This window comes from Eschrichtius robustus, chromosome 18, assembly GCF_028021215.1.
Source record: "Eschrichtius robustus isolate mEscRob2 chromosome 18, mEscRob2.pri, whole genome shotgun sequence".
NCBI lineage: Eukaryota > Metazoa > Chordata > Mammalia > Artiodactyla > Eschrichtiidae > Eschrichtius > Eschrichtius robustus.
Genome location: NC_090841.1, coordinates 69,713,107 through 69,740,984, shown reverse-complemented (window position 1 = coordinate 69,740,984; position 27,878 = coordinate 69,713,107). Strand labels below are relative to the sequence as shown.

The 27,878-nt window shown below is 42.9% G+C and overlaps 1 protein-coding gene across 2 annotated transcripts in view; it reads right to left on the bottom strand.

The window, feature by feature from the left end:
• The window catches only part of FARP1 (FERM, ARH/RhoGEF and pleckstrin domain protein 1), a 293,219-nt gene that overhangs the window by 73,446 nt on the left and 191,895 nt on the right, over nt 1–27,878 (bottom strand). For both annotated transcript variants that reach the window (XM_068526857.1, XM_068526858.1), the window contains exons 4-6: nt 11,649–11,691; nt 8,766–8,844; nt 1,924–2,021 (exon numbers count right to left, since the gene is read on the bottom strand). In XM_068526857.1, coding sequence (XP_068382958.1) covers nt 1,924–2,021; nt 8,766–8,844; nt 11,649–11,691 — 220 coding nt within the window. The remainder of the gene's footprint in view (nt 1–1,923; nt 2,022–8,765; nt 8,845–11,648; nt 11,692–27,878) is intronic.

The following is a 27,878-nucleotide window of genomic DNA, read 5'->3' as shown; positions in this document are numbered from 1 at the left end:
AGGGAGATGAGTTGACCCCTCCTACCTTACTGATGACGTCAATAACTACCAATAATTTAAGTGAACACACTATTCACAGAGGACTCTGTGAAATTTCTCCTTCCATGACAGAATGTACAGGATGCTTAAAAATACAGAAATGGAGCTTTGTAAGTATAAGATTATAGAAACAGTGTGTCACGCAACTGCGTATCACAGAGTATAGAAATAGCAGAAATACTTCTGAACCCACCCATTTCATTTCCTTTGGAGAAATCAAGATTCTCAGGGGATTTTGAGCCCCTTGTTGGTGTCTGGGGGGTGAGGGATCCATCAGACCAAGCACATGGTTTTCTGGATTCCCGTGACCCTCCACTTCCCATGTGTGCAAGCAAGATTCACTCTTCCTTTAAAAAGGAAGGGCCTTAGGAGGAAGCGGCTACAAGACTAAATGGCATCAGGAATAGCTGACTAAATTTCTCTTCTCTCACCAAAGGCCCAGGGTCAGAGACCTTTGCTGAAGTTGCTATTCCAGTAAGGAAGCTTTATGTCAAAATTTCCCATTGTTTGGAAAGGGAGGGCCCTAGGTGAGTGAGGATAAAGAAAGGAGGGTATATTTATTGAACACCTAACATATGCTGAATATTGATGCTATCATTTCACTTTCATCTGTTATGAAACAGATTCTATTATCCCCCTGTTCCAAAGGAAAGAGAGGCTGGGGGCTTAGTAACCTGCCAGGGTGAACAATCAACTAACAGAAACGAGGTCTGCCTGATTCAAAGCCCTCCTCTGTCCACTGTCACTGTAAGTAGAGAGAAGACCAAAAACGGGAAAGGCAAAAACATTATGTAACTTTCTGTGCCAAAGCTTCCTCATTTTAAAACGGGGATAATAGTACTGAGCCCACAGGGTTGTTATAAGAATTAAATGAGATAATATACACAGAGCTGGAACATAGTAAAGTTTAAAAAGTTTATCTACTTTTTTTTTGGGGGGCTGTCTTTTCTTTCTCACATCATTTTTTCAAATTAATAAGAAAACATCTATCTACTAAGTCTGGCGGATAGTCAATAATGGCCATGCACAAAAAATAAGATAAGCATGGTCTCTAGAAACACCTCATCATTTCGGACTAAGGTAATTTGTTGACTGCTGGGAGTGACCCTTCCTACAACCTGTGGAAAGCTTGTTAACTGGGCAGTTATCTGGACAGGATGGGGCTGATTATATGGGACTACTTTGTATACAATGGAAATTTTGGAATGATATGCTAGCACAATTCTTTTTATACTAGTGCTTTTATATGTTGACCCTGGTCTATATACATAATTTCCTTCCTGAAACATAATGTGTATATTCCATTTCAAGTAACTTCTGCCTTGACCAAGACAAAAAAAATGCCCAGGTGAGTAGTCAGGAAGCCTTAGAATGAGCACAATCTAACTTATCCTTTGTCTAGAGGAAGAAAGTTAAAATATCTAGCTTCAAGCATCACTTGGGTTCCGTCCAGCTTCATGTATCTTGGTTTACTGAACTCTCGAACAGAATACAAGAAGGGAAATCTTTGACAGTTTTATTTCTGAAGGCTAATGTGCCATATTCAATGACGAATATTAAATCCAAGAACAGGACAGAACAAGTTTAGTCTACTTTGCCACCGTGTATCCAAGCTTCTCCTTTGAGTCAACTGAGTTTTCAACAAATGCGTAGTCCTTAGAAAGAGTAGACAAGCACCAGAACACAGAATTCCCGGGCCAGCGTTTGGTGGGGGAGTATATATAAACCAAGTTAGGAGTACTGTTTTCCACCCCTTGGGTTTCATGCTAATAGCAATGTAAGACAAAGACATTATTGCTTTCAGTGGATGTCATTTTTCTCCCCACCAAGCAGATCACTGTGTTATTTCCCACATGCTTTCTGAAGGAAACCAACAGAACTTACATTGCACAATGTGTGAGATCAAGAGGGCAGCGCTGGTGTCACTACACGTCAGCCTGCCTTGAGCCAGGTCCTGCTTCACCTGCAGAGCAAATAGGTACCTACGAATACAAAGAGAGATGGGCGTCATATACATAGAGATGGCTGTCGAGCAAAGAGGGTGGGGAGGTTTGGCAACAAAGTCAGGCTCACTTTGCTCACTGGCAACTTGCCCACACAGTGAGGACCTAAAGAAAGGTATATAAACCGAAGAACAAGAAAGTCTGTACAGGAGGGATGAATTCCTGGTGCTACTGGCTGCAATGTAAGTATTCACACCTCCCTAAAATCACCCGGAGACATATGCTGCAATCTGTCCACACAATGAGTAATGCATTTCATTTTATATGGAGAGATACAGCCATAAGTAATTAAGACTATAACTTACCACCCTATCTATTTTTGCAGGGTATAGCACACATTTAAATTTTTTTCACAGATCAGTCAAATATACTAAAAAAATGGCTTTATGGCTCAGACAATAACAGTAGGCTATCATGGTTAGGAAAAGCCTTGCCAATGGAATTGGAAACACAACAGTGTCTTTTTTTGTGGTGTAATAAGTCACTCAGCTTCTTCCATAAGCCTCAGTTGCCAGATCTTTAAAAATCAATTTAAGTTATTTAAAAATTCTTTTCTTTATGAAGTAGAATAAAGCAAGTAACATTTTTGGTGGAAGAAAAAAAAGTATAAATCAAAGAAATTAAGTAAAAACAGGGCGACGTTAAAATTGATTTGAGAATATCAATATGAACGCATAGATTTTTAGAAAGATATTTGCTAGTTTTGCCCACTGTCTAGAAGGAGCGTCACTTCGGCAGCAACCCTTAGCAACCAGATTCTGGCTCTCACACAATTACCCAATACAGAGAAGGATACAGAGGTAGGACCCTGCAGAAATGGTAGGTTCCAGGTGTGGGGCAGAGGAAGGTACAAAGCAAGCCTGGAAGATCTAGTTATGCCAGAGAGCAAGGCAGCTTGCAAATATAAATGGGTTATATTAAAAGGGGGGGAAAAAAAAACCTTGAAGGGGCGTCCACTGGCCAAAGTTCTGACAACTTGAGTAGCAATAAAGAATGATTAAAGTGAACTGAAACACATGGAACTAATAAAACTTTATGAGTCCATTATAATAGTCATAAAAATAGAAAGCAGAAAAAATAGAATGTATCACCATTTGAGGAGTCTATTCAAGAAATTCTTTTTTAGAAACTGGTAACCCAAGGCAGAAACTTGGGCATGTAATCTGCCTCCCCAGTAGGAAGGGTATTTCAGGATATACACACAATCTAAGTAGATGAGGCAAAGTTCTACTTTACAGAAGAACACTGACAAATAACACAGCAAAAAATAACATAATTATAAAACCCTCATCCTTCACCTCTAAAGAAATTATTGACTTGGCAAGGATTGTTAATCGGTATAAAAACCACTTAGGAGTTTGGACATTTGCATACAAAGTCATATGACTTTCCTTCACAATGGAAAGGTCAGAATGTCACCACCCTTAACTCAGTGATCAATCTCAGCATCACTAATGAAACAGGAAACACACAACATCACTTAGGATGGGATTCTAGCCAAGAATGTTTAACTTGTATCCTTTAGAACTAAGGTCTAGTTTGCAGGAAATACAGAAGATAGAGGAATAAGCTAAACAGGAAGCAACCAGACAAATTTAGCAGGTAGGCTATTTTATAGTATGACCAGTTCAGTTTCTTCAACAAGATGGTATCACGAAGAAAAAAAAAGAGGGACTCTGCTAGATTAAGAGGTCCAAAGGGCATAACAACCAGATGCAACGTGGTCCTACAGTGAATTTCACGTTAGATGAGCAGATATAAATGACATCTGGGGAACAAAGGGGGACATTTGAGTATGGCCAGGGTATCAGATGAGATGAACAGTACATGTATATGCACAGAAAAAATCAGAAAGGCTCTCTCACTGATGTGTTAACAACGCTCAGCTCTGGGCAGCAAGAACACAGTAGTTTTATCTTCTTAGTCTTGTTTACCTGTATATTCTAACTTTCTACACTGTACGTTGACTACTTTTGTAATAACAAAGGGTTCTTTTTAATTTAAAAAAAAAAGGGGCTTTTAACACGACTAACCACAGAGGTGGCCTTAAGAATTAAATGAGATAATACATGGAAAGCATAGTGACCAGAATGAAAACATTCTGTATATGTTAGCAATTTTTTTTTTCTTTAAATAAAAGAAAAATGAATCCCCTTTAAGTCGTTTAGGAAATTCCATGATTAAGAACTAAAGAACTACGGAGGCATTCTGTAACCAGAAAAAAACCAAAACAAAACAACACCCACAGATCCACTAGTTGACAACAGTTGGCCTTTATCCACCCCACCCCCCTGCAATGTAATGTTTATTCATTCATTCATTCACTTTCTTTTTTTTTTTTTTAAAAGAATAGCCCAGTTTGCTTTTTTTTTTTGTTTTAAAGAAATTCACGTTCTTTTATTTATTTATTTATGACCGTGTTGAGTCTTCGTTTCTGTGCGAGGGCTTTCTCTAGTTGCGGCAAGTGGGGACCACTCTTCATCGTGGTGCGCGGGCCTCTCGCCATCGCGGCCTCTCTTGTTGCGGAGCACAGGCTCCAGACGCGCAGGCTCAGTAATTGTGGCTCACGGGCCCAGTCGCTCCGCGGCATGTGGGATCTTCCCAGACCAGGGCTCGAACCCGTGTCCCCTGCATTGGCAGGCAGATTCTCAACCACTGCGCCACCAGGGAAGCCCCATTCACTTTCTTTTCTCTCTCTCTGTCTCTGTCTCTCTCCCTGGAAAGTCAAAGTGGAGAATGGCAGAGCATATAAAGTAATCACAACATTAGCACATAGGTTTATTATATGGGAAGATGTGGTACAAACCATCTCTCTGGATTAGGCAGTGGTTATTGTTTCTTGAAGTCAACACTTAGAACGACAGGCTTTAATTCTTACGTGTGGTTAATTTTTACCTAAGTAGGAAGAATGTATGTTGTAAAAGCATGATGTTCCGAATATGGTAACAGCTACCAGTTCAAACACAGGATGCTGTGTCCAGCGACAGACTCAGGGTCAGGGTCCGACAGGCTTCGGGGCCTCTGGGGAGGGTCTCCTGTGGGTGGCGAGACGGTGCTGGGTTCCGAGAGCTCACCTATCTAGACAGAGGACGAGTGCCCCGTTGCCAACTGCTGGAGGAATCTGTCACTCCCTGATTACGCTGACTCGTGCTAAGGCCCTTGTAATCTGAGAAAGACCTTCCTGGGTACCGTCTCATCTTCTCATAAAGACAGCTGTAAGTCCCGCACGCTGGCTGCAGGGCTAACTTTAGAAGTTCCGCAGCACCTTTTGCATTCTAAACTGAAGCAGCTCCAGTCAAATCCACATGAAGGGCTCAAAACGCAATCAGCTCTCCTTGGCGGAAGGATGGACGTGAGGAGGGAGGCGATGACAGCGGCAGGGCCGATCAGAGGGCTGTCACTTCCAGGGACCACAGGGGAGGAAATCACACCCATCTCGATGCCATGTTTTAAACATGCCTGTTTCAATTTATTTCATCCGGGAGCTCTTAATCTTTCTTTCCTTGTTCAGTGTACAGTACGATGTCTCTGCCAGCCAAAGGACAACACTGCGGCAGGCCCTGCAGAGCAGCAAATTCTGATAGGTCCCCTGCACCTTTAAGAACACAGCCAAGTAGAAACTGGATCCCACGTCAGATGAGATGTTCAGAGAGCAGTGGAATACGTCTGACCTCACCAGCACAGCCAAGTGATTCTGAGCTCTGCCAGAAGAAAGCCTGCTAACTTCTTTTCCAAAGACCCCTCCCCCAAGCGGTTTTAAACTTGCACCTCAGAGTCAGTACTTTTCTCCTTCTAGATGCCTGAGCCCTGGTGTCAGTAGGACAAGAGCTCCAGTGAGAGTGTAGCTCAATAAATAGAAAGGAACTCAGCTTCTTGTTTAACAGCAAAGTGCAATTTAATCTTCGATCTATATAAATGGGAAGCCGAAAGCTATTCCTGGAGGCCCGAAGAATTAGCTGCAGCTCGAGTCACTTGAAGTCTGCTGAACTGCGGGCCCGTTTCTGTCTGTCTCACTCTTGTCTGCACCTCCCTCGCCCATGAAGCAGTGTCCATACAGGGCTTCTCCCAAACCCTCCCTCCCTCACCATCTGCCATAGAAAACTGCCTGGCACCTCAATGGTCCCATCCTTAAATTTCTGCTTGAATAGGACTTTGAGAGTGTGGGAGAACAACACTTTGGATCTGGGAAGTCGCCTTCCCGGCATACCTTGTGACAAAGCGGAAAGCAACGGGGAGCTTCTAAACTTCCCATCAATTTTATGACCCCAGAGCCAAAGGAATTCTCTCCTCAGAAAAGATTTCTAAAATGTCAGTTAACACTGGGAGCCAGAAAACAGTGACAACAAACCCCCAAACCTGCTACGTCCAGCTGAGCTTGTGTCACTTGAGGAATTTATCAGATCGGTCAGAACAGCTGCCAAAATACCAGGCACACACACACGGCTTGATGGTCACAAGTTGTCTGGAATTTTATAACAAGGACCAGAATGGTAGAAGAATCACAAATCCCTAGAGATGATGATTCACAAAAACTGCAAAGGTGCAAAACTCATCGCAAAGTAGAATGGGGAGAAAGGACTGGGGTTGGGGGGCAGTGGTAATTTATGCCGCCAACTTCCTAAGCAGGATGAAGGCCCAGTGAAACGTGCGAGGAAAAGGCACGCTACTGACCAACAGCTGGACTGGCCTTCAGATTCATGTCAATATTCTGAGCTTCGAGCAACATACGTTCCAACAACAGGAAAACCAGCCCCAGAAGCTGAGACACAGTAGCCCCAGTAAGGACACCGCATGAAGAAGCTACAGGTGTCGGCATCCTGCAACTCGGGTGGCAGCCCCAGCTGCCCCTTCTCCATGGGAAGCGCCCTGGCCGAGGCATGTGGTTCCCAGAAGGCTGACGGCCTCTGCAGTTCCTGGCCACTTAGCTGCTTCATTCATTTTAGGGGTGAAAGTGGAGGTAAACTATCAGCGGTGACTCATTCAGAACACGCGAAGCCATGGGAAGAGCCTTCGCCTTCCTCCCTTTCTGGAATCGCACATTCGTGTACCTGGTGCCGCTCCTGACGCAGCCCCGGGATGTCCAGCAGGGACCTCAAACGTGACCTGGCAGAACCGAACTCTTGACTCTCCACCCTCCCCAGTCCTCTACTTCCCTCCACCCCTTCCCATTCTAGTTGTCACCCATCCATCTGGTTGCGGCTTAAGTCAAAATCTTCAGCATCCCTTCTCCTTCCCTCAGCCTCCACCCACAACCCGTCACAAATTCAAATCAGCCCCACCTCCAGCACGTGCTCCAAATGCATGTGTTTTCTCCGTTTCCACTCCTACCACCTCCGTGGCCGCCATCATCTTGGCCTGGGTGACTGCCATCTCTTCCTGCCATCCTCCCCTCGGTATCTACGGCAACCAGTCTCTCAACACGACGTATTATCGACGTATTATCGGGCCTCTGCCCCACCTCAATGCAGTTCGCCCTCAATGTTCCTGCCATGCGAGCCCTCTTTTAGGTATCTGAACGCCTGGAGCTTGTTTCTGCCTTGGGCATTGCCTAACCGTTCCTTCTACCTGGAAAGCTCTTCCTCCGAAAATGACTGACAGATCCTTGTCACTTTCCCAGCCCAAGCATCCCAGACCAGGCACTGTAAAGTCATCACCAGTCACCTTCTATCACATCGTCTACTTCCATTACCTAAAGGCTCTTACCATTATCTGATATTTTTCTTGTTTATTTAATCATTGTGTCTGTTCCCGTGAAAGTCAGGCCGGTCTTTTCAGCAGTATGCGCCCCGTCCCTGGAACAAGGCTTGCACACCATGTATACGCCATCAATACTGTTGACTGAATGTTTTCATCTCTTTGATAAACGATGAACCATTTAACAAACTCAACCACCCAAAATACTGTGCTCTCAACCCAGAGGGAAAAGAAAGATGTGACAGCCCTCATCTTGAACAGCTAAAGCTTGCAAGGCACGTGCGGCAAGAATCTGGCTGGTCAGACTAGTGTAGTGTAGTCTTGAAAGGGAGGCGTTTTATCTTCGCATGTTCCCACCAGGCTCTGCTCTCTTTTAGACTACCACGTGTCTTGCTGGAAATTATAAAATGGGTAGTAGCAGGGATGAAGATGAGGATGATGGGGGTTGTCACTCATAGCAGCCCTACTGGGTTCCGGCCACTCTATGCTTAACCTCTAAACAACGCTGGCCAAGCAAGCACTGCAGTCGCGTTGACACGGGAATTAACAGAGGCGCAGGGGCGTTTAGTAACCGGCTGGTCACACAGCTACCAGGGGCAGGGCTTGGCCACACTCCTCCTACTCGGCCACACTTTCAAAGAAACCGCCGTACAGTTCATGTCGATTCACCCACTGCAGCAACAGAGAGAAACTGAGTTCACACCTTGGTTTCACAGAAGCGATTCATTTCCCAAAACTGTCTTGTGATGTGACAGGTGTAAGAGGGGGAAATACGACGGTAACAGATTATAAGTCCAGATACTTCATAGCACAGCCTTCGAGAAACCAGCTTTCAGGGAAGCTGTGGTACTTTCTTTCTTCCCATGTTTGTAAACACAACTGGGAGGGAGGAAGGTTAAACTGTCAAGCACAGAGCAGATGCTGGTCAAGGTAACATTGTGAAAATGTTTCATCAGTTGACTTAGAACATTCACTCTCTCTGCTCCCTGGCACCCACAGCAATAAATACCCAGTTTCCAAACCACTAACCTTGTGAGTTCTTCTTGGAGTTGTGTGTGGTCAGGTGGAAAGAATTTCACCACAAACTTAACAACGACATGCTTTGGCCCTAGAAAGGGGGGAAAAAGCAGTAAAGCATTTATTGATTTGTCTTTCAAATGCCATTAAAGGAAAAGATGTAAGAGGGTATATTAGATACCAAATAATAAGTCTTATTCCGAGCTGCCCAGAGCACTTCTGCCAACATCCAAGTCACTTAATAGCTGGTTACATTGGTTACTAATTCGCATTTTCGTATTGTGGGGAGACAGATACCTGTTTGGGTTTTTTTAAATTATATTTTTTGGCCACACCGCATGACATGTAGGATCTTAGTTCCTTGACCAGGGATTGAACCCACACCCACTGCGTCGGAAGCACGGAGTCTCAACTACTGGACCCCCAGGGAAATCCAGATACCCGGTTTTTAAAAATACTGTGACAGGCGTATTACATTGAGGCATCAAACTTTTCCCCTGGAGACGTAAATTGTACCCAGATTTTAAAAGCAGGCATTTGTCTTCAAAAATTTATCTGTCTGCTTTAGTCCAAATATAGGCTTTAGACAGCTTAAGGAAGAGATAACGAAAAAGTAAATCAGTTACGTAATTTATTATTTCTAACTCTCTCCAAGGTACAGCGGCTACTGTGTTCATCACAGTCAGTCAAAGCCTTTACTAAGTGTCTCATACAACATCTTATCGATAAGTTCCAACAAAATTAGGAAGCAGATCTGGGAGGGGGTGGGCAGGGTAAGACTGGGAATGAGACAGGTAACTTTCCAGAATTCAAACAGAACATCAAATAGATTATAAAATAATAATTTGTAACCTGAGTCAGAGTTTATTTTGCTGTATAAGCCACAATACAAAAGCAATCCTACAGGTTCTGCCATTTGGAATAACAGCAAAAGTTTATGTTCTATGAAATACAAGGTATTATGATGAAATCCAAACTTTAACAGCAGTTGTATAAAAGTAAAAAATGTCTTTTTTGCTCTACCTTTCACCGTCACAAAAGACAGATGTTGTACTTTAATTTTTATAACACACTCAAATTTAGGGGAAAAAACCCCAAACGATGTATCTATAAGATGAAGATGTTGGCAATACGTACAAAATTAGGAGGAAAAAAAACAAGGCACAGGAATACTGAAACCAAGAGAAGCCGGGCTTCTTTCCGCTAACCATTCTAAAAATTAACAGAAATCCTCGCGTGTCAACTCTGGATCACAAAAAAGCAAGAACAAAATGGGGAAGATGGGAAGGTCTAGCTCATTCTTCCCAGCAATTTTCACAGATGGGGAATTAAATGAGGCTACTTGGATCCTTAGAAAACCCGAAGCTAGGAAGATGCTAGCACTAAATGCAAAATGACAGCTTTGTCACACGGGGCGAGTCATAGCCCACAGAGATGAAAAGGAGAGCCTCTGCTCGGGTGCTAAACCAAACCACAGCCGCTGTCCTGGGTCTGACACTTTTCCACCATCAGCAGTTCTCATTGCGGGTTACTGCGGGAACAAATGTCATCATTTTAGATGCCGTGCTTCCTCCAGCCTTCAGGCCTGGGGGCTTCTCACAGCAATGTGTCCTCCACACTTAGTCCTAGGCCAGCCACCCAATAAACGCTGAACAACGGCTCTTTCATTTTCTGCATTAACGATTGCTTAATTTAAATGATAGAAGATCAATATCAATTTCAATTGCATAAGGGCCACTCAACACAGTGTGCCTGTTTATTACAGCCACATAAATTGCTGTAAGTAGCCTGGTGGGGTTTCTTTTTTTTTAATAAATTTAGTTTGTTTATTTATTTTTGGCTGTGTTGGGTCTTCCTGGTGGTGCGTGGGTTTCTCATTGCGGTGGCTTCTCGTGTTGCGGGGCATGGGCTCTAGTCGCGCGGGCTTCAGTAGTTGTGGCACTCAGGCTCAGTAGTTGTGGCTCGCGGGCTCTAGAGCGCAGGCTCAGTAGTTGCGGCGCACGGGCGTAGCTGCTCCGCCGCATGTGGGATCTTCCCGGACCAGGGCTCGAACCCGTGTCTCTTGCATTGGCAGGCAGATTCTTAACCACTGCACTGGTGGGGTTTCTTAATCAGACATAAAACCGACCCCAAGAGGTACTGTGTGATTCACGTTCAACTAAAGGAATGCAGTTTTGTTACCATCCTCAGTCTCTTGCCTGGTCTCTGGCTGCAGTGAGGGACAATTTGGGATGAACTGGAGAAGAGAGCTTGTCTCTGAACTTGACCTCACAGCGGAGAGAGGGGAGGATGGTCTGGTGCTGATGCACAATGAGAAGGGAGGGAAAAAGCAAGTGTTCCCTTTCCTTCTCTCCTAGACCCTCCTTAATCTTTCCTTCGACAACACGGTCTAAATGCAAGGCAGACTCCTTTCTGTCCTGCTTGCCAATCACACACACACACACACACACACACTCACACATTTTTGGGCACCTTATTTTTCCAAACACCACTTGCATTCTGATCTCACAGGCTTTGAAAAGGCAGCACAGAAAACCTAATAGCAATTTCATGAATAAATGGTTCCACCTGCCCCCTTCAAAAGTGACAGTAAGAAACATGAGAACAGACCAGACAAGCTCAACTGCTCTGGGCCTTAAGAACCTGCTTTAGTCGTTAATTAAAATGACATTTGTTTTCCAAGTTTTGATTACCAAATTGTTATATATTAAAATTGCAGAAGATACATTTAATAGTACGTGGATTAGTAGATGCTGAAATGCAATCACAGGGTAAAAAAAGAAAGTGTGGCCCCAGTGCTTGACACCACAGGGCAGACGACGCTTAGACAAGGAAGACTTTTGGTTTATATTTGACATCACTGTTAAACAGGCGGGGGTGGGGGGGTATACTTACTTCTAATCTGCTTGACAATAGGTTTTAAGAGATCCAGCCACACCTACAAAGGAAAAGAGAACAGACTGAGACATCAATTCTCAATGAGAGAGTGCAAGTATTTTGAGACTCCACTAGGAGCTGTTTAAAATCAAAATATTTTTGAGGATTTGAAGCGGTCTGTGCCTTTTTTTTTCCCTCCAGAATGCCATAACTTACATTGTCTCCCATGTTTATAGAACGGATCCGAACTTGCTAATATTATCCCTGAGGTTGACAATTAAAAATCTCTCCTAGATGCAAATAGTGCACGGTTCACTAAGAATTTTTCTATTCTCACTGGTACTTTGATCACAGTTAACTATTCAGTAAATATTAACGCCTGATTGCACATCTGGCTATAAATGGAGTAAAATACGCGTGCTCCTTAGTCAAACAAAACACATGCATATAGATGTACGTACAGAACAGCACATCTTTGAGGGGTACGGAAAGGGAGTGAATATTTATAGAACACACTTCTGCACAAGGCACCGTCCATAAGCTATTTACCTCTCAAAGCAAGGCCAGAGGATTCCTGTTACTCAGGAGAGAAATCTGAGACTTGCAGAGGCTCAGTAATTTGTCCCAGGCCCTCAGCTAGAATGTGGCAGAGCTAGGACTGAAATCAGGTTTGTCCAACTTCAAAGTCCAGACTCTTTTCACACACATTCTCCTTAGCGTGCAATTCAAGCGGCAAAATTTTAAAAAAAGAGAGAAACCAGTTGTCATTAATAAAGTATAAGTTAACCCTTGAACTTGTGATCATGTGAAAGGGTCCTACTGAAGCTCATATCTGCATATATGATTTTTAAAAAGTTAATGGGCTTAATGTAAAGAGGGTTTTATAAGTAAAAATGAAAAAGAGAAACACTCCTAAAGAAAATTATGCAAAGAATAACAGGTAATTGGTGAAGAAAAAATGCCAATGGCTAACAAGAGAATGTCCAAGTTCAGGAGTAATTTGCTCTACAAATGCAAATTTAATCAAATACCATTTCCCCCCATTAAATATGCATCTAGATATGCCTGTATGCAGTGCATGTCTGTATTTTATAAACCCAGAGTTGGCAAGGGTGCCAGGAAATGGACACTGCCCTACTCTACTGGTGGATGTATGAATTGGCACAACGTTTCTGGAGACCAATTAGGGAATAATTATCTAAAGCCTAAAAAGTATTCATATACATACTCTTTCATCCCGTAACTTGACTTCTGATGAATTATTTGAGAGTGTGGGAAAATGTGTTTGGGAGGTGGGAAGATGGGTGATTTCTATATCATCCAAATTACCTTCAATGATCACTCAGAATTCTCATAATGAACAAAGTAAAAGTAAAAAAATTTAAGTGTCTATTTATTCAGGTTAATCTTCCCCACCACCTTTTCAAATAAATATGACTTTCTAATGAAATTCTCATTTCTATATTCCCCGTCCCCTACCACTCTGTTATATGAGAAAAACAATAAAGGCATTAGTTGACTTAGGATCATCTCCACTGTCACATTCATAAGACTCAACCTTAAAATAATAGAGAATAATCATTCAAAACAACAATGGTCGTTTGTGAGATGAATTATTTTTCTCCCAAGAATTCTAAAAGATGGCAAAAATATCTCCATTTGACAGATGAGAAAAGTGGGATTCAGACCATAGCTGCCCAGGGCTGGGACTCAAACCCTGTTCTTCAAACCCATTTATTCATTCAACAACACATCACTGTTGTCGCTCTGCTGGCTTCTGGGAATACAATGATGGGAGACCAATCATGGTGCCTGCTTCATGCAGCATATGGTCCAGTGAGAAAGACAGGAAACAAAACCTTCCCGAGAAAAGTAAAGAAGTACCGAGACAAAGGAAACAAGGGGGAGTCCCAGAGGACTCTGAGTGTCGGAATAGAGAGGTTTGACCCAGTTACAGGTCGGGTAGAGGCAGGAGGAAGCCTTCCCTGAAGGTGACATTGTGCTGAAATCTGAAGAGAGGTGAGAAGAAGCTATGAAGACATGCAGTAAAAACACCTGTCCAGGTGACTTAACATTAGGGGAGACCAACATGGCAGCAGAACAAGGTTGGTGGGTCAGGAAGGGGCCAGACCCTACAGAGGCCACGTTAAGACACTTCATCGTTATCCTGAGAACACTGGGAAGAATTTTAAATATGGGGCTGATACGATCAGATTTGCACTTTGAAAAGATTACTCTGGCAGTGTGAGAACAGAAAGAGGGGGTCAGAATAGACGCAGGTTATCTGCTGCAGTCGTCCAGGCAAAAGAGGATGGTGTTTTGGACCAGGAGGGCAGAAGTAGCGTTGGGGAAAATTAGGTGGAATCAAGAAAAATGTAACATGGACTCCCCTGGTGGCACAGTGGTTAAGAATCCGCCTGCCAATGCAGGGGACATGGGTTCGAGCCCTGGTCCGGGAAGATCCCACATGCCGTGGAGCAACTAAGCCCGTGCGCCACAACTACTGAGCCTGTGCTCTAGAGCCCGCGCGCCTAGAGCCCGTGCTCTGCAACAAGAGAAGCCACCACAGTGAGAAGCCCGTGCACCGCAAAGAAGAGTAGCCCCCGCTTGACACAACTAGAGAGAGCCCGCGTGCAACAACGAAGACCAAACGCGGCCAAAAATAAATGAACTAAATAAATAAATTTAGAAAAAGAAAGAAAGAAAGAAAAGAAAAATATAACAGGTAAAATCCAGCGGGATTCACCGATGGGCTAGATGTGGCGGCCGAGAAGCAGACGATAACCAGAATGGCGCTGAGGTTTCTGCCGCAGGCGTCTGGACGGATGCTGTTGCCATTCAGAGACGGGGAGCGCTGGAAGAGGGCCAGGACGGAGGGGTTCTAGAAACTTCCATCTTAGGAGGTGCCCTTGGATTTCACGAGGAAGAAACAGTATGAAAACGGTGGGACACACTCATCCAAAGCTCAGAGAAGCCTGGGTGGGAGATCTCACAGTTAAGAGGCTGCCAGCACTGTGACGCCATGAGGACAAGACGGCCTCGTGGAGCCCCGAGGATGAAATGCATCAGCACTGATGACGCGTCTACCTTAGGACGGCCGAGGGGAGCAGGCAAGGACAGAAGGAACGTAAGGAGAGAGTCATGTCACGGTAGCCACGGGAAGACAGTGTTTCCAGAAGGAAGAACATCAAGAGCTGCTGAAAGATCAGACAAGATGAGAGCTAGAGTATCTGCTGGTCAGCGGACTTGGAGAGGGGCCTGAAAGTCTGGTGGATGGTGAGGAGACAGGAAGGGTGAACAGCTTTTCCAAGAAGCTTGGCTGTGAAGGAAGAGACCAGGGAATGGGGGTGTGGAGGAGGGGGAAGAATCCAATAAAGGTACTGTTTATTTGCTTGTCTTCCACAGGAAGGACCTGGGGGTGCTTAAAAAGGGGAGGGGCTGGGACTTCCCTGGCAGTCCAGTGGTTAAGAATTTGTACTTCCACTGCAGGGAGCAGGGGTTCAATCCCTGGTCAGGGAACTAGGATCCCGCATGCCACGTGCTGTGGCCAAAAAAAAAAAAAAAAGGCGGAGGGAAGGGTTGAGAGTATGAGCAAGAAGGGATAACCAGTATCCTAAGACACCTGGGATGGTGTGGAAAGGTAGCTGTAAAACATAGGGCACTGGAGATAGAAAGAAGAGCTTTTCCAGCGGCGGCAGGGAGGGAGCAGAAAGGCTAATGGCAGATGTACGTCGGTTTACACTTCTGCGTCGGGAAGATAAGAAAGTTCCTCTTTGACGCCATCTGTTTACCCCTGTAAAACCTGAGGGTTGGAGGATGTGGGCGAGTGGAGAAGGTCTGACACAGTTGTGTTTGCGTGTGAGAGAATGAACTGAAGAACTCTAGAGGGATTTCCTGTAGCTGCTGAGCCGCCACTCGTGAACCTGCCAGCCTGTGCTCTGTCGGCCTCCAAGCCTGCCTCAGGGGAACCACCTCTGAGGTCTTTCACCATTGCCAATTCTGCCACAGAGTCTGCCTAAACTTCTGCAAACCACTCAGGACCAAACAGATATGCTCTGGCAATGTAGCTGCCAATTTTATGAATTGTTTTAAAACATCTCTCTTCTGTTTTTGGCATTTCTGCGGAATTCATCAAATACAAGCACCAATTTGAGCCAACCGAGCATGTGGTTTTAAACCATGAAGGCCTGGGAACATCACACTGGCCTGAATTAGCCTGTCTAGTAGAGTTCTATGGCAGTAACGCTCCAAGGCATCGGTTAACGTCACAGCTAAACTGGCCTGGGTGAGAAAGCGGGGCCCACAAGACCCTCTCCATCTACCAGTTGATATTTGCAGAGCTGAGAGAAAAGGCCTTGCACGCTAAGGACTTAAACCACTATAAAAGCATGAGCTGGAGGGAGCAGGAAGAAAAATAGGGTTGCTGCTCGACTAAAGTACTGAAGTTTGTCTAGGTCCTCCTAGACAAATCACTTCTTCATTCAGCCTAAGCAGAACAGAAACAAGTTCCAGATGAATTAAAAAGGCAACAAAAGCACCATAAACTTTCTTTTCCTGCCAACGGATCTCTGGAGGGTCACAACTGTAATCATCCATCTCTAACCTCACCCCCGCAACTCCTTCAACCAAGCCACACATCCCTGTTCTCACTAAAATCATGCTGCTGGTCTCCAGAGCACAGCTACAGATCCACATTACCTGACTGTAGAGGGATTTGGTTAAAACGAATGGGCTTCTAGAAATGCCATACCTAGTCAGGAGGACTCACGGAATCAAGGAACTTCCCCTGCTGGGATTTGAAGGCCTATAAGTAAGAGTTTGCTCAAGCTGTCATAACAAAGTACCACAGACTGGATGGCTTAAACAACAGAAATCGATTTCCTCCAAGTTCTGGAGGCTGAATGTATCCCAGGTTTGGTTTCTCCTGAGGCCTCTCTCACTGACTTGCAGACGACCGCCTTCTGGCTGTGTCCTCACGAGGTCTCCCCTCTGTGCACACAGGCTCTCATGTCCCCTGGGTATCTCCCAGTTTCCTCTTCTTAAAATGATACTGTTCAGACTGGACTAGGGCCCACTCCCACAGTCCCATTTTAACTTAATCACCTCTCTCAAGGCCCTGTCTTCAAGGACCGTCACATTCTGAGGTGCTGGGCGTCACAGCTTCAACATACACATTTTCGGGGGACACAATTCAGCTCATAACACCTATCTTCCACAATTTAGTTTCAACACAGCCTTTCAGCCCCATCTTGCCCTGCTTGCCTACATTTCAGTCAGCCTCCCTATTTTCCTTTGATACCCTGTTAAATGTTACTTTCCCCTTTTGGAGTGTGTTTCCTGCACTGAAATACTCTTAGAGAAGAAAGGCTTTAATGCCTAGGCATCAAAGGCAAAGCAAGATGAATCGCTGTCCCCGAAGCCTTTATGTTCTTCTCCTAAACATCTTTTCCCCCTATTATTTGGTGAGTGAACTTTCAGTTGGATTTTGTAGGCAACTAAAATATCTGAGGTATTTTGAAAAGGGTCTTATTGAAAGAGAGTCACTTACATGACATCGGGCAGGGGGACAGCAAGAGTCGATTTCCTGAGCACCTACTGTGTGCCAGGCATTGGATAGGTGCTTTATACACTCTCACTTAATATTCACAACAATGTGGTTGTTTTACACACGAAGGAAGCCAAGCTCAGAGAGCTTATTTAAGTTGCCCAAGGTCAAACGGCTGGGATTCCACTTCAAGTCCATCTGACTCCACACCTGTGCTTTTTCTGCAACATAATATGCTGTTCCTCTAAAAAGACTCAACAGAAGTTTATCTTTCTTCTTCTTATTTAGAAGTCAAAACTGCACACAGCAGAACTATTTCATCATCAACTATAAGATATATAGGAGCCAGGTAAAATATGATACAAAAAATTATCCAGTGTCTAGAACTCATTGCAACAAACAAATTTTTCTGCAGGCTGGCTCCTACAAGAAATGACTTTACTTTGAATTTTTGTTTGTAATAGTTTGTTTGAATGTAATTTTTCACATTGATCTTAATGATTTTATTAATTTTACATATGGTATATTTATAAGATATGTTAAGTGTGGCTTTCTTTTTAAAAACCTATTAATTTTTAGAGATTTCTGGTTCTGGTCAAAGTAGAGTAACAGGGACTAGATCTATCTTCCTACATGAAACAACAAAAGAAGGAAGAAAGGAAGAAAGAAACAAAGAAAAGAAAAGGAAAGAAAGAAACATGACAGATCTGAAGATCTGGGACACCAATGAGAAACAGTGATCCCTGAGAGACAGGAAACTAAAATCATGACCTCTATGACTACACCAGCCTCTGCCTTGAGCAAGTTTTCACGCTATGGTGCAGAGAGAAAGAACATAGGCAGAACCTGGCAAAATCCATGAGTTGAAGAGATGGGGCTGAGAGTGCAGGGGATCAAGGCAGAGAGAGTTCACAGGAAAGTAGAAAGCATTTAGGAGAGTACAGAGGGTTACCCTTGAGTAGGCAACAGAGTACTGATCAACGTGTGCTTGTGAGTAAAGTAGCCAAGGTGGGGCAAAAAATTAAAAAACGAACAAAAAAAAAAACACAGAAGGATTAGAGGTTACAGGCCTGGTGCTCACACAGGGCCAGGAATACTACCTATTCTCACCAGCCAGATGGGAAGACCTCATGACTCATGGGCACTGGGTAGAGTACTGAAGGGTCATCCCTTAGGAGTAGGGAATAATTCACCCCAGACTGCACACTACACCAGTCCTACCTAACAAGTCTTAAAAGCCAGATCTGAAAGGACTAAATTGTTTCCAAATAACTTACATGCACCACCCCCCCCAAACTCAATAACATTTACAGGAATACAAAACTACCCAGCACTCAACAAGGTAAAATTCACAATATCTGACATCCAATTAAAAAAAAAAAATCACCAGGCATACAAAGCAGGAAAATATGACCCATAATTAGACCAAAAAAACCCCAAACCAAACCAAAACAAAACAAGAAACCCCCCCCCCAGAAAAAACCAATCAAATGGGACCTAGAATCGACACAGATGTTAGAATTAGTAAAAAAAAAAATATATATGAAGACAGTTATTATAACTGTATTCTCTATGTTCAAAAGGTTGAGATATGGAAGATTTTAAGGAGACCCAAACTAAATTTCTGGAGATGAAAACTACAGAGTGTGATACAAACATACACAGGCGCACGCACGCGCACACACACACACACACACACACACACACACACACACACACTGGATGAGATTAACAGCAAATGAAACACTGCAGAAGAAATACTACTGAACTTGAAGAACTAGCAATAGAAACCATCCAAAATCAAACACAGAAAGAAAAATCACCAAAAAATTAACAGAGCATTAGAGAACTATAGAGTAACTTTAGGCAGTCTAATATGCATGTAATTGGAGTCCTGAAGGAGAGGAGGTGGCAGGGGAGGGGGAAAGAAATGGAAAAATATTAGAAGAAATAATGGCTGTAATTTTTCAAAATTTAACAAAAACTATAAACCCACAGATGCAAGAATCTCAGCAAACTCCAAGCATAAGAAACAGGAAGAAAACTGCATGGAAGCACATCACAATCAAATTATCAAAAACAGTGATACAGAAAAAAATCTTAAAACTCAGCCAGAGCAAAAAGAGACATTATATATAAAGTAACAAAGATAAAGATGACAGTAGATTTCTTGCCAGAAACAATGTGAGAATGCAATGGTGCAAGATTTTTAACATACTCAAAACATCTTAGAATTTTACACCAGGCAAAAAACATCTTTCAAAAAGGAAGGCAAAATAAAAACATATCCAAACACGAAAGCTCAGAGAATTCATCACCAGCAGAGCCACATAATAAGCTACGTTAAAGGAAGGCCTCTCTGAGCAGGAAGAAAGTGATATCAGATGGAAATCTGTGCCTACACAAAGGAATGAGGAACACCAAAATGGCAACTGTATGGTTAATATATGTTTTAAGAATTTTATATTATTTAAATCTCTGTAGAAGATAACTGACTGGCAATCAAATGTATTTCAATTAAAAAAAGATAACTGGCAAACAAAAATAACAACAATGTAATGTGGGGTTCATAACTTATGTTTAAAAAAAACAATAACAACAATAGCAAAAAGGTCAAAAAGTGGAAAATGGAAGTAAGGCTTTATACTGTATGTGAAGAGGAATAATATCACTTGAAGGCAGGCTGTGATAAGTTGAAGATGGACATTATAAACCCCAAAGCAACCACTCAAGTTACAAATCAAAGAGCTATAGCTAATAAACCAACAAGGAAAGTAACATGAAATCATCAAAATATTCAATTAATCAAAAGGCAGACAGGGAAAAGGAACAAAGATGGATAAGACAAATAGAAAACAAATAACAAGATGACCAATTTAACTTTTTTGTTTGTTTTCCTATAAAAAGATTTTTTATTTTACTTTTTAATTTTTAAATCAATTTTTATTGGAGTATAGTTGATTAACAATGTTGTGTTAGTTTCTGCTGTACAGCAAAGTGAATCGGTAATACATATACACATATACACTCTTTTTTTAGATTATTTTCCCATATAGGTCATTACAGAGTATTGACTAGAGTTCCCTGTGCTATACAGTAGGTTCTTATTAGTTATCTATTTTTTATATAGTAGTAAGATGACCAGTTTTAATGATATCAATAATGATATTAAATGTAAATGATCTAAACATTCCCAATTAAAAAGGATTGTCAGATTTGATAAAAAGGCAAGACCCAACTCTATGCTGACTATAAGAATCAGACTGCAAATATAAAGACATAAATTGGTTAAAAGGGAAGGGATGGAAAAAGGCATATCATGCTAACATTAATAATTTTTAAAAAAACTGAAATAGTTAAATTAGTATCAAAGTAGACATCAGAAGAATATCACGTGTATTTATTTCACAAATACACTTTATACACCCGTGTTTAGTCTTCCCTATTTTCATAATTTCTTATGACAAAGGAGTCAATTAATTAAGAGGATATAAAAATCTTAAGTATTTATATACTTAATAACAGAACTTCAAAGTACATGAAGCAAAAACTGATCAAACTGCAAGGAGAAACAGACAAATCCACAATTATGGTTGGAGATTTTAATACCTCTCACTCAATAACTAACAGAACATATAGACAGAAATTCACTAAGGATACAGATGATTTGCACAGCACTATCAACTAACATGATCTAACTGCCATAGATGGAATGCTCCGTCCCACCCACAGGATGAGCATTCTTTTCAAGTACACATAAAACACATACCAAAATAAACCATATTCTGGGCCCTTAAAGAGATATCAGTAAATTATTTAAAAGTTCTCATGTCATACAAACTATATTCTCCAGCAACCACAGAATTAAATTAAAACTCAGTAACAGAAAGAACTGTGGAAAATCCTCATATTTGGAAACAAAATAACATACTTCTAAATAACACATGAGTCAAAGGAGAAACCAAGGGGAAATTAGAAAGTATTTTAAACTGAAATGAAAGTGAAAACACAATAAACTAAAATTTGTGGGATGCTACTAAAAACCTCTTAATTTAAAAATAATCTATCGGTATAGAATTCATCTATATGCAAGCTAGAAAATTAGAAAATTCACATAAGCAAAATTTAAAAAATTGTCCACCACTAAGAGACCACGGTTAACACTTTAATGAAGTTGTTCTCAGAATTGAGCTTGTATCACATTCACCCTAAGAGCTTGTTAAAACATATACTGTGGGGGGGCTCTGCGCCCGGACTTCCTCATCTGGGTGAGGACCTGAGAATCTGCACTGCTCAGGTGACGCTGATGCTGTTTGCTGACCTGGGGAGTGTGCTTTAAGACCCACTGCCTTCATGTATGTCCCTTCCACGTTTTTTTTTGAAGAGCGATGTGCATGGATATAAACATACATACACTTTTTAAAAACCCAAATGAGATCATATTGTTTATAACCTACTTTTTGCTTTTTAGTCCATGATTTCTATCTTCCTATTTTGTAAACTTTTCTTCTCACCAAATAATCACACTCTACTCAAATTCCTTCATGTGAATAAAGAATGTCCTTACTGTGATCTGTCAAAACTAACCTCCGATCCAGGACCATGCTTCATATCTGATTATGTCCATTAAGTCTCTCTTAATCTAGCCTCATCCCCTACACCCCCACCCCCCGTTAAAAAAACAAAAACAAAACAACAACAAAAAATTGACTGCTGAAAGAATGCATGAATAAAATTTGGACTGAAAAATTGAGGGTATGTTTTTATTCATTTACAAGAAAAGCTCTAAATAAAAAGGAATTAAAGATAGATCTGTAAACCAAAGTATGAAATGAAATGTATAAAGAGGGCCATCTTTATGCATTAGTGCATTAAATTCATTAGGCAGTATCTGATATCCCAGATGTATGCAAAGGAAAGTTTTGGAATAAAACTAGAACTTAATATTATAACGCAATGCCTGGGGCTTCAGGGGGCCTTTGCCTCCAGGGAAATTTTAACCTTTGGGAACCTTTATTTTTTAAGGGCTCAGCAATAGGCCTCAGGCATGGTACTTGCAACACATCAACTACTCGGTTTTAACTAATTTAAAATCATTTGTTTAATATGCATTAGCTTTGAAAAATTCAGTTCAAAGGATTTCACGTGGGTATTCTGGTGACTTAATTGGATTTTCCCCCCATTCAATCTATAGTTTGCTCCTTCTGTTTTAATTTTCTTTTTTTCTCCCTTCTAAAACTGTCTAATTTAAAAGAACACACAGATGCTTAAAACTACTGAAAACAAACGTACAGCTTAGTGAATTATTAAATGGCAAACATCCTTGTACCCATTAACCAAGTCAAGAAACAGAACTCTATCAGCCATCTTATCCTAAAACCAGCCCCCTCCCTCTAAAAGTAACCACTACCTAGATTTTTACAGTAACCATGTACATTTCTTGATGTTTTATTTCACAAAGTGGTGCATCTTTTAGTCTTATTTTCAAAAATGTTATGTCCTTCAAGTATCTTTTCACCTATAGTTTCTTCCTCCATCCCTCTCTTTTCCTTATAGTTTATCTGAATAATTTCTGAGTCTGGATTTTGCAGACTGTGCACTCATGGTGCCATTCAACATGTTCTTCTATCCTCCTTATTGAGTACAATTTGGCAGCTGGATCCAACTGGTCCCTTCAGCAAGGCCATACATGGTATGTTGGGAGGAACACACTTAAGTTTTTTGTTTTCCGGTATTTGTTTTTTAATATCATGACTGTGATACCTTTCTGTTACTCATTTTTATGTGAAAACTGTTTCCTAACCTTCTGAGAAGAAAGTATGGTTCATGGCAGCTTTCCTACCTTCCCAGAGCTTCCTCTTCTATTAATTTTGGGCAGTGTTAAAAAACATGGTGGCTTGCTTTCCGAGATTTCCTGCCTCTGTTTCCCTCCCCTTCTCTATTATTCCTCTCTATTGTCCTTACCTGGCTCAATTTCAGTCCCATTCTCCATAGTTTCTCCTAAGTGGTGGCCTGTCCCAGAAGGTCAGTTACTGCTCACTGGAGCTGGACTGTTCCAGCACCATCAAGCCTCTCAGCTTCCACTGTTCTTCTCAAACTGTCCCCCTGGGATTTCTAGTGGCTCTTTGGGGGTTCTCTTCTCCATTCCATCAGACCCCCTGCTGCTTCCCTCTGATTCCTCCTGTACAGACTCTGATAGCACGCAGACCTTGTGTCTGGCTGATGTTTTATCTCCGGCTGCTTGTACTTTGGGATCTAGGGCTTACACTCTGACACCTGGTTTTACCATAAATGTTGTCCATGGGTTTTTGATGTTGTTAAGTAGCTGTTTTTATGTGGGTTTTGGGTTTGGGAAGATCCAAAAACTATGATTCCACTTCTACCTTCTCAAGACTATCCATTTTAGAAACCTATTTCCAGGTTTTTTTTTTTTTAATTAATTAATTTATTTATTTATGGCTGTGTTGGGTCTTCGTTTCTGTGCGAGGGCTTTCTCTAGTTGCGGCAAGCGGGGGCCACTCTTCATCACGGTGCGCGGGCCTCTCACTATCGCGGCCTCTCTTGTTGCGGAGCACAGGCTCCAGACGCGCAGGCTCAGTAGTTGTGGCTCACGGGCCCAGCTGCTCTGCGGCATGTGGGATCTTCCCAGATCAGGGCTCGAACCCGTGTCCCCTGCATTGGCAGGCAGATTCTCAACCACTGCGCCACCAGGGAAGCCCCCCAGGTATTTTTTAAACCAAATTGTTTTAAGATGTAGCCTTCATTAGTCACATATGGTGGAGCCAACAGGTTAGGAGACAGCTGCCATTGAAAAGATGGTTTGTTACAACCATTGAAAAGATGGTTTGTTACGTATGGTTCCCAGGAGGAGGGGGCATGCCACACCATGCCGGGCATGCGGGGAAGCACCAGGGTCCACCAGGAGGCAGAAAGGGTGAGGACAAAGCAGGAGGGCAGGAGGCTTTACTGTGGTTTCCATGGGAAAAGACAAGGTAAGTCAGGGTAAGCAGCTTAGGACTGGCTAGCTTGACATCTTAGTGGGCTCTGGGGTGTAGGGCCGTCTCTACGTGTCTGATACCGGCCCTGGGATGATTAAGGCAGAGGAGTTTTGTCTCCTGCAGTGAAAGAGCGAGACAGAAGAGGTGGTTCAGAGTATGGGCTCTGGATTGGTTCATTTCCATATGGGAGGTATGCGGGCAGGGGAACCATTTGCTATGTCTAAGAACTGGCTAGTCCTGGGAAGGGCAGTCTCTCCTCAGTCAACAAGGCCTCAAATGCTGAAGCATCAAGAACACAGAAAATAAGAAAATGCTGAAGGAAAAAAATCAGTGGTTCTCAGGGGCTCAGAGGGGAGAGAGGTGTAGTGGGGATTTTTAGGGCAGTGAAACTATTCTTGATGGTATTGTAATGGTGGATACATGTCCTTATACATTTGTCAAAACTTATACAATGTACAACACAAAGAAGGAACCCTAATTTGAACTTGGAACTGTAATAATAATGTATTAATACTAGCTCGTCGATTGTAACACAGCATCAAAGTAATGTATGACGTCAATAATAGGGGCACTGTGCCTGGGGAGAGAGCATAGGGGACCTCTTTTCTCTCTTTGCTTTCTGCTCATTTTTTCTGTAAACCTAAAGCTGCTCTAAAAACCAAAGTCTATTAATTAAAAAACAAATTGACAACACACGAAACCCCATATAGCTTCCTTCCAGCTTAAGAAATAGAATATTACCCATAGCTGTAATTTTCCAGCAAGCTGCCTTTCCCCTGACTCTCTGGGACCTGCTCTGTCACCATGGCCACTGTCAGGCCGAACCACGGGGCTGCTCTGTGTGGTGACCGGTGACCGGGATGCGCCACCACCCCACCTCTGCTGGCTCCCCAAACTTTCCTCTGTCCTTGGGTCTGCAGTGCTCTTCACCCTTCACACCTGGCACGTTCCACAAAGAGGCCCTCCTGGTCTCAGATGTCCATAGGCCCCCAGGAAGAAGCAAAGTCAGAAGCCTGCAACTAAGCACAGATGAAGGAGGCCTGTCTGACCCCAGAGGGGCTGGGAAACCACCAGTTAGTGATGTCTGTCATCCCAGGTAGGTGTAGGTTCTATGACCTCAAGGCCCCTAGAAAGCATGCATGCTGCTATGAACTGAGTTGTGTCCCTCAAATTCCTGTGTTGAAGCCTTGACCCCTAATGTGACTGTATCTAGAGACAGGGTCTTTAGAAGGTAATTAAGGCTTAATGACATCATATGCGTGGGGCCCTGATCTAACAGGACTGCAGCCTTATGAGAAGAGAAAGAGATCTCTCTCTCTCTCTCTCTGCTCTTTGAGACACAGTAAGAAGGTGGCCGTCTACAAGCCAGAAAAAGAATCCTCACCAGAATCTGATCATGCTGATACCCTGATCTTGGACCCCGATACTGAAAGAAATGAAACATCTGTTGTTCAAGCCACCTACTCTATGGTATTTTGTTATGGCAGCCTAAGCTAAGACACCTGCCAAGGGTAAAACTTTTTTCCTGGCGTAAAGAAGATTATAAAATGAATGAAAAGATGTCAGTTTTCTTCCTGAGCTTTACCAGTATTTTTTAAAAATTTATTTAATTATTTATTTATTTTTGGCTGCATTGGGTCTTCGTTGCTGCGCACGGGCTTTCTCTAGTTGCTGTGAGCGGGGCCTACTCTTCGTTGCTGCGCGTGCGCTTCTCATTGCCGTGGCTTCTCTTGTTGCAGAGCACGGGCTCTAGGCGCGTGGGCTTCGGTAGTTGTGGCACACGTGCTCAGTAGTTGTGGCTCACAGGCTCTAGGGCGCAGGCTCAGTAGCTGTGGTGCACCAGCTTAGTTGCTCCGTGGCATGTGGGATCTTCCCGGACCACGGCTCGAACCCGTGTCCCCTGTGTTGACAGGCGGATTCTTAACCACTGCGCCACCAGAGAAGTCCCTTTACCAATATTTATTTATACAAAACCAGAGTTGTTTATCAGATCACTGAGCATTGCAGCTTTCATGAAACATTGGCGGGCCAGCCTCACTGGTTTCGGAGCCAGAATGCAAAAATAAAATACAGCAGATGGCTGACTGACTGCTATGCCGGGAAGCCTGCTGGGCTCAACACTGTAAAGTATCTGAATTAATCCTCATAATAACCTTGTAAAATAGTCATTTATTAATCCCAATTTTTTCAGATAAAGTACAAAATTGAAGAAGTTCAGAATCTACCCAGTTGCTAAATGACAAAGCAAATGTTTAAACAGAGATTTACAGGCCATAACACAGCGCTGTTCCCACTCTCCCCAATAGGCCCACGAGATAAATCTTACATATACACCCATCTCTGCTGGCCAGGTGTTTGCAGCTCTTTGAGATGGGGAGATGTGAGGAAAGGCAGCCGAGTGAAGCAGAGAGAACTTGCATCGCCTGAGACGGGCCTGTGTGTGACTCATGGTCATAACCCTGGTTATGCAGTTCATACTGAATTTGCTCACTGTAAAACACGGATGATAAAGTACCTACCTCGGAGAAATGTTATAAAGCAGAGACGGTAAACAAAGGCCTACGGGCCAAATCCAGCCTACGACCTGTTTTGCTACAGCGCAAAGAGCAAAGATGGGATTTTAAGCGGTTGGGGAAAAAAAAAAAAATCAACAGTAGCCATATATTTCATGACGTGTGAAAACTCTACGAAATTCAAATGTCCATGCCCATAACTAAAGTTTTACTGGAACCCAACCACAAGCATTCATTTACATTATCTATGGCTGCCTTGCACTGAAGTGGCAGAGCTGGGCAGTTGCAACAGAGACGGTATGGGTTGCAAAGCCTAACATGTTTACTCTGGCTCTTTCTGCCAACCCCTGATGTGAAGAATGAATGACGTGAAGTGAAGTTTATAGCAGAGTCCAAGGAACACAGTAGAAGCCCAAGAACAATGAGCTCTCTGCATCCACCTCAATGGCAACCCAACACCTCTCCGGCCTTTTACAAGCCTTCAGACTCTAGGTACCCATTAGCTGGCATGTTAAGTAAAGGGTCTTGATTCCTAAGATCAATAACAGCGTCTCTGCCATGGGAAGGCAAATCAATGGAATAAAAAAAAAAAAAGCCGATTAAAAGACTTGTCTGCTTCTGTGGGGCAATCCCACGGGGCAGCTGCCTAGACTCAAGGACAACACGGGCCCGACTTGCATGTAAACACAGCCATCAACTCTATTAATTGACAAGCCATGGGGCAAGTCTAATTGAGGGTAGAGCACAATTGATTACTTACTAATTATCACTAGTTTATTTCCAATCTTGAGAAACACATCTTAGACCAGGGAAAGCACTCATTCTCCCCTTAAGCTTTTTCAAACCCTTACTATGAAGAACGCTCTGACATGGGCTATTTACGTGATAGAAGTGATGAGAAAGGGGTGAAAGGCTGAGCTGCAGTGCGAGTTGCCTGAACTTACCACCCAGGGATAAAGGTCCACAACCTTGCATGCCGGGGACCTTGGGGGAACAACTAGCTTCCCGTGTATTACGTAGAGATAAATGGGCAAAACCAGTTGTGACAGCCCATGTCTGGGCATTTTGAGAGCAAGCATGCTTCCTGCTGGTTTGTCAGATATGTGAGCAGCCTCCCAAAAGAAGCCTGGCAGAGGTAATGATCACAACAGTAGTATAAAAAATAATAACGACAACACGTCCATGTTCACTG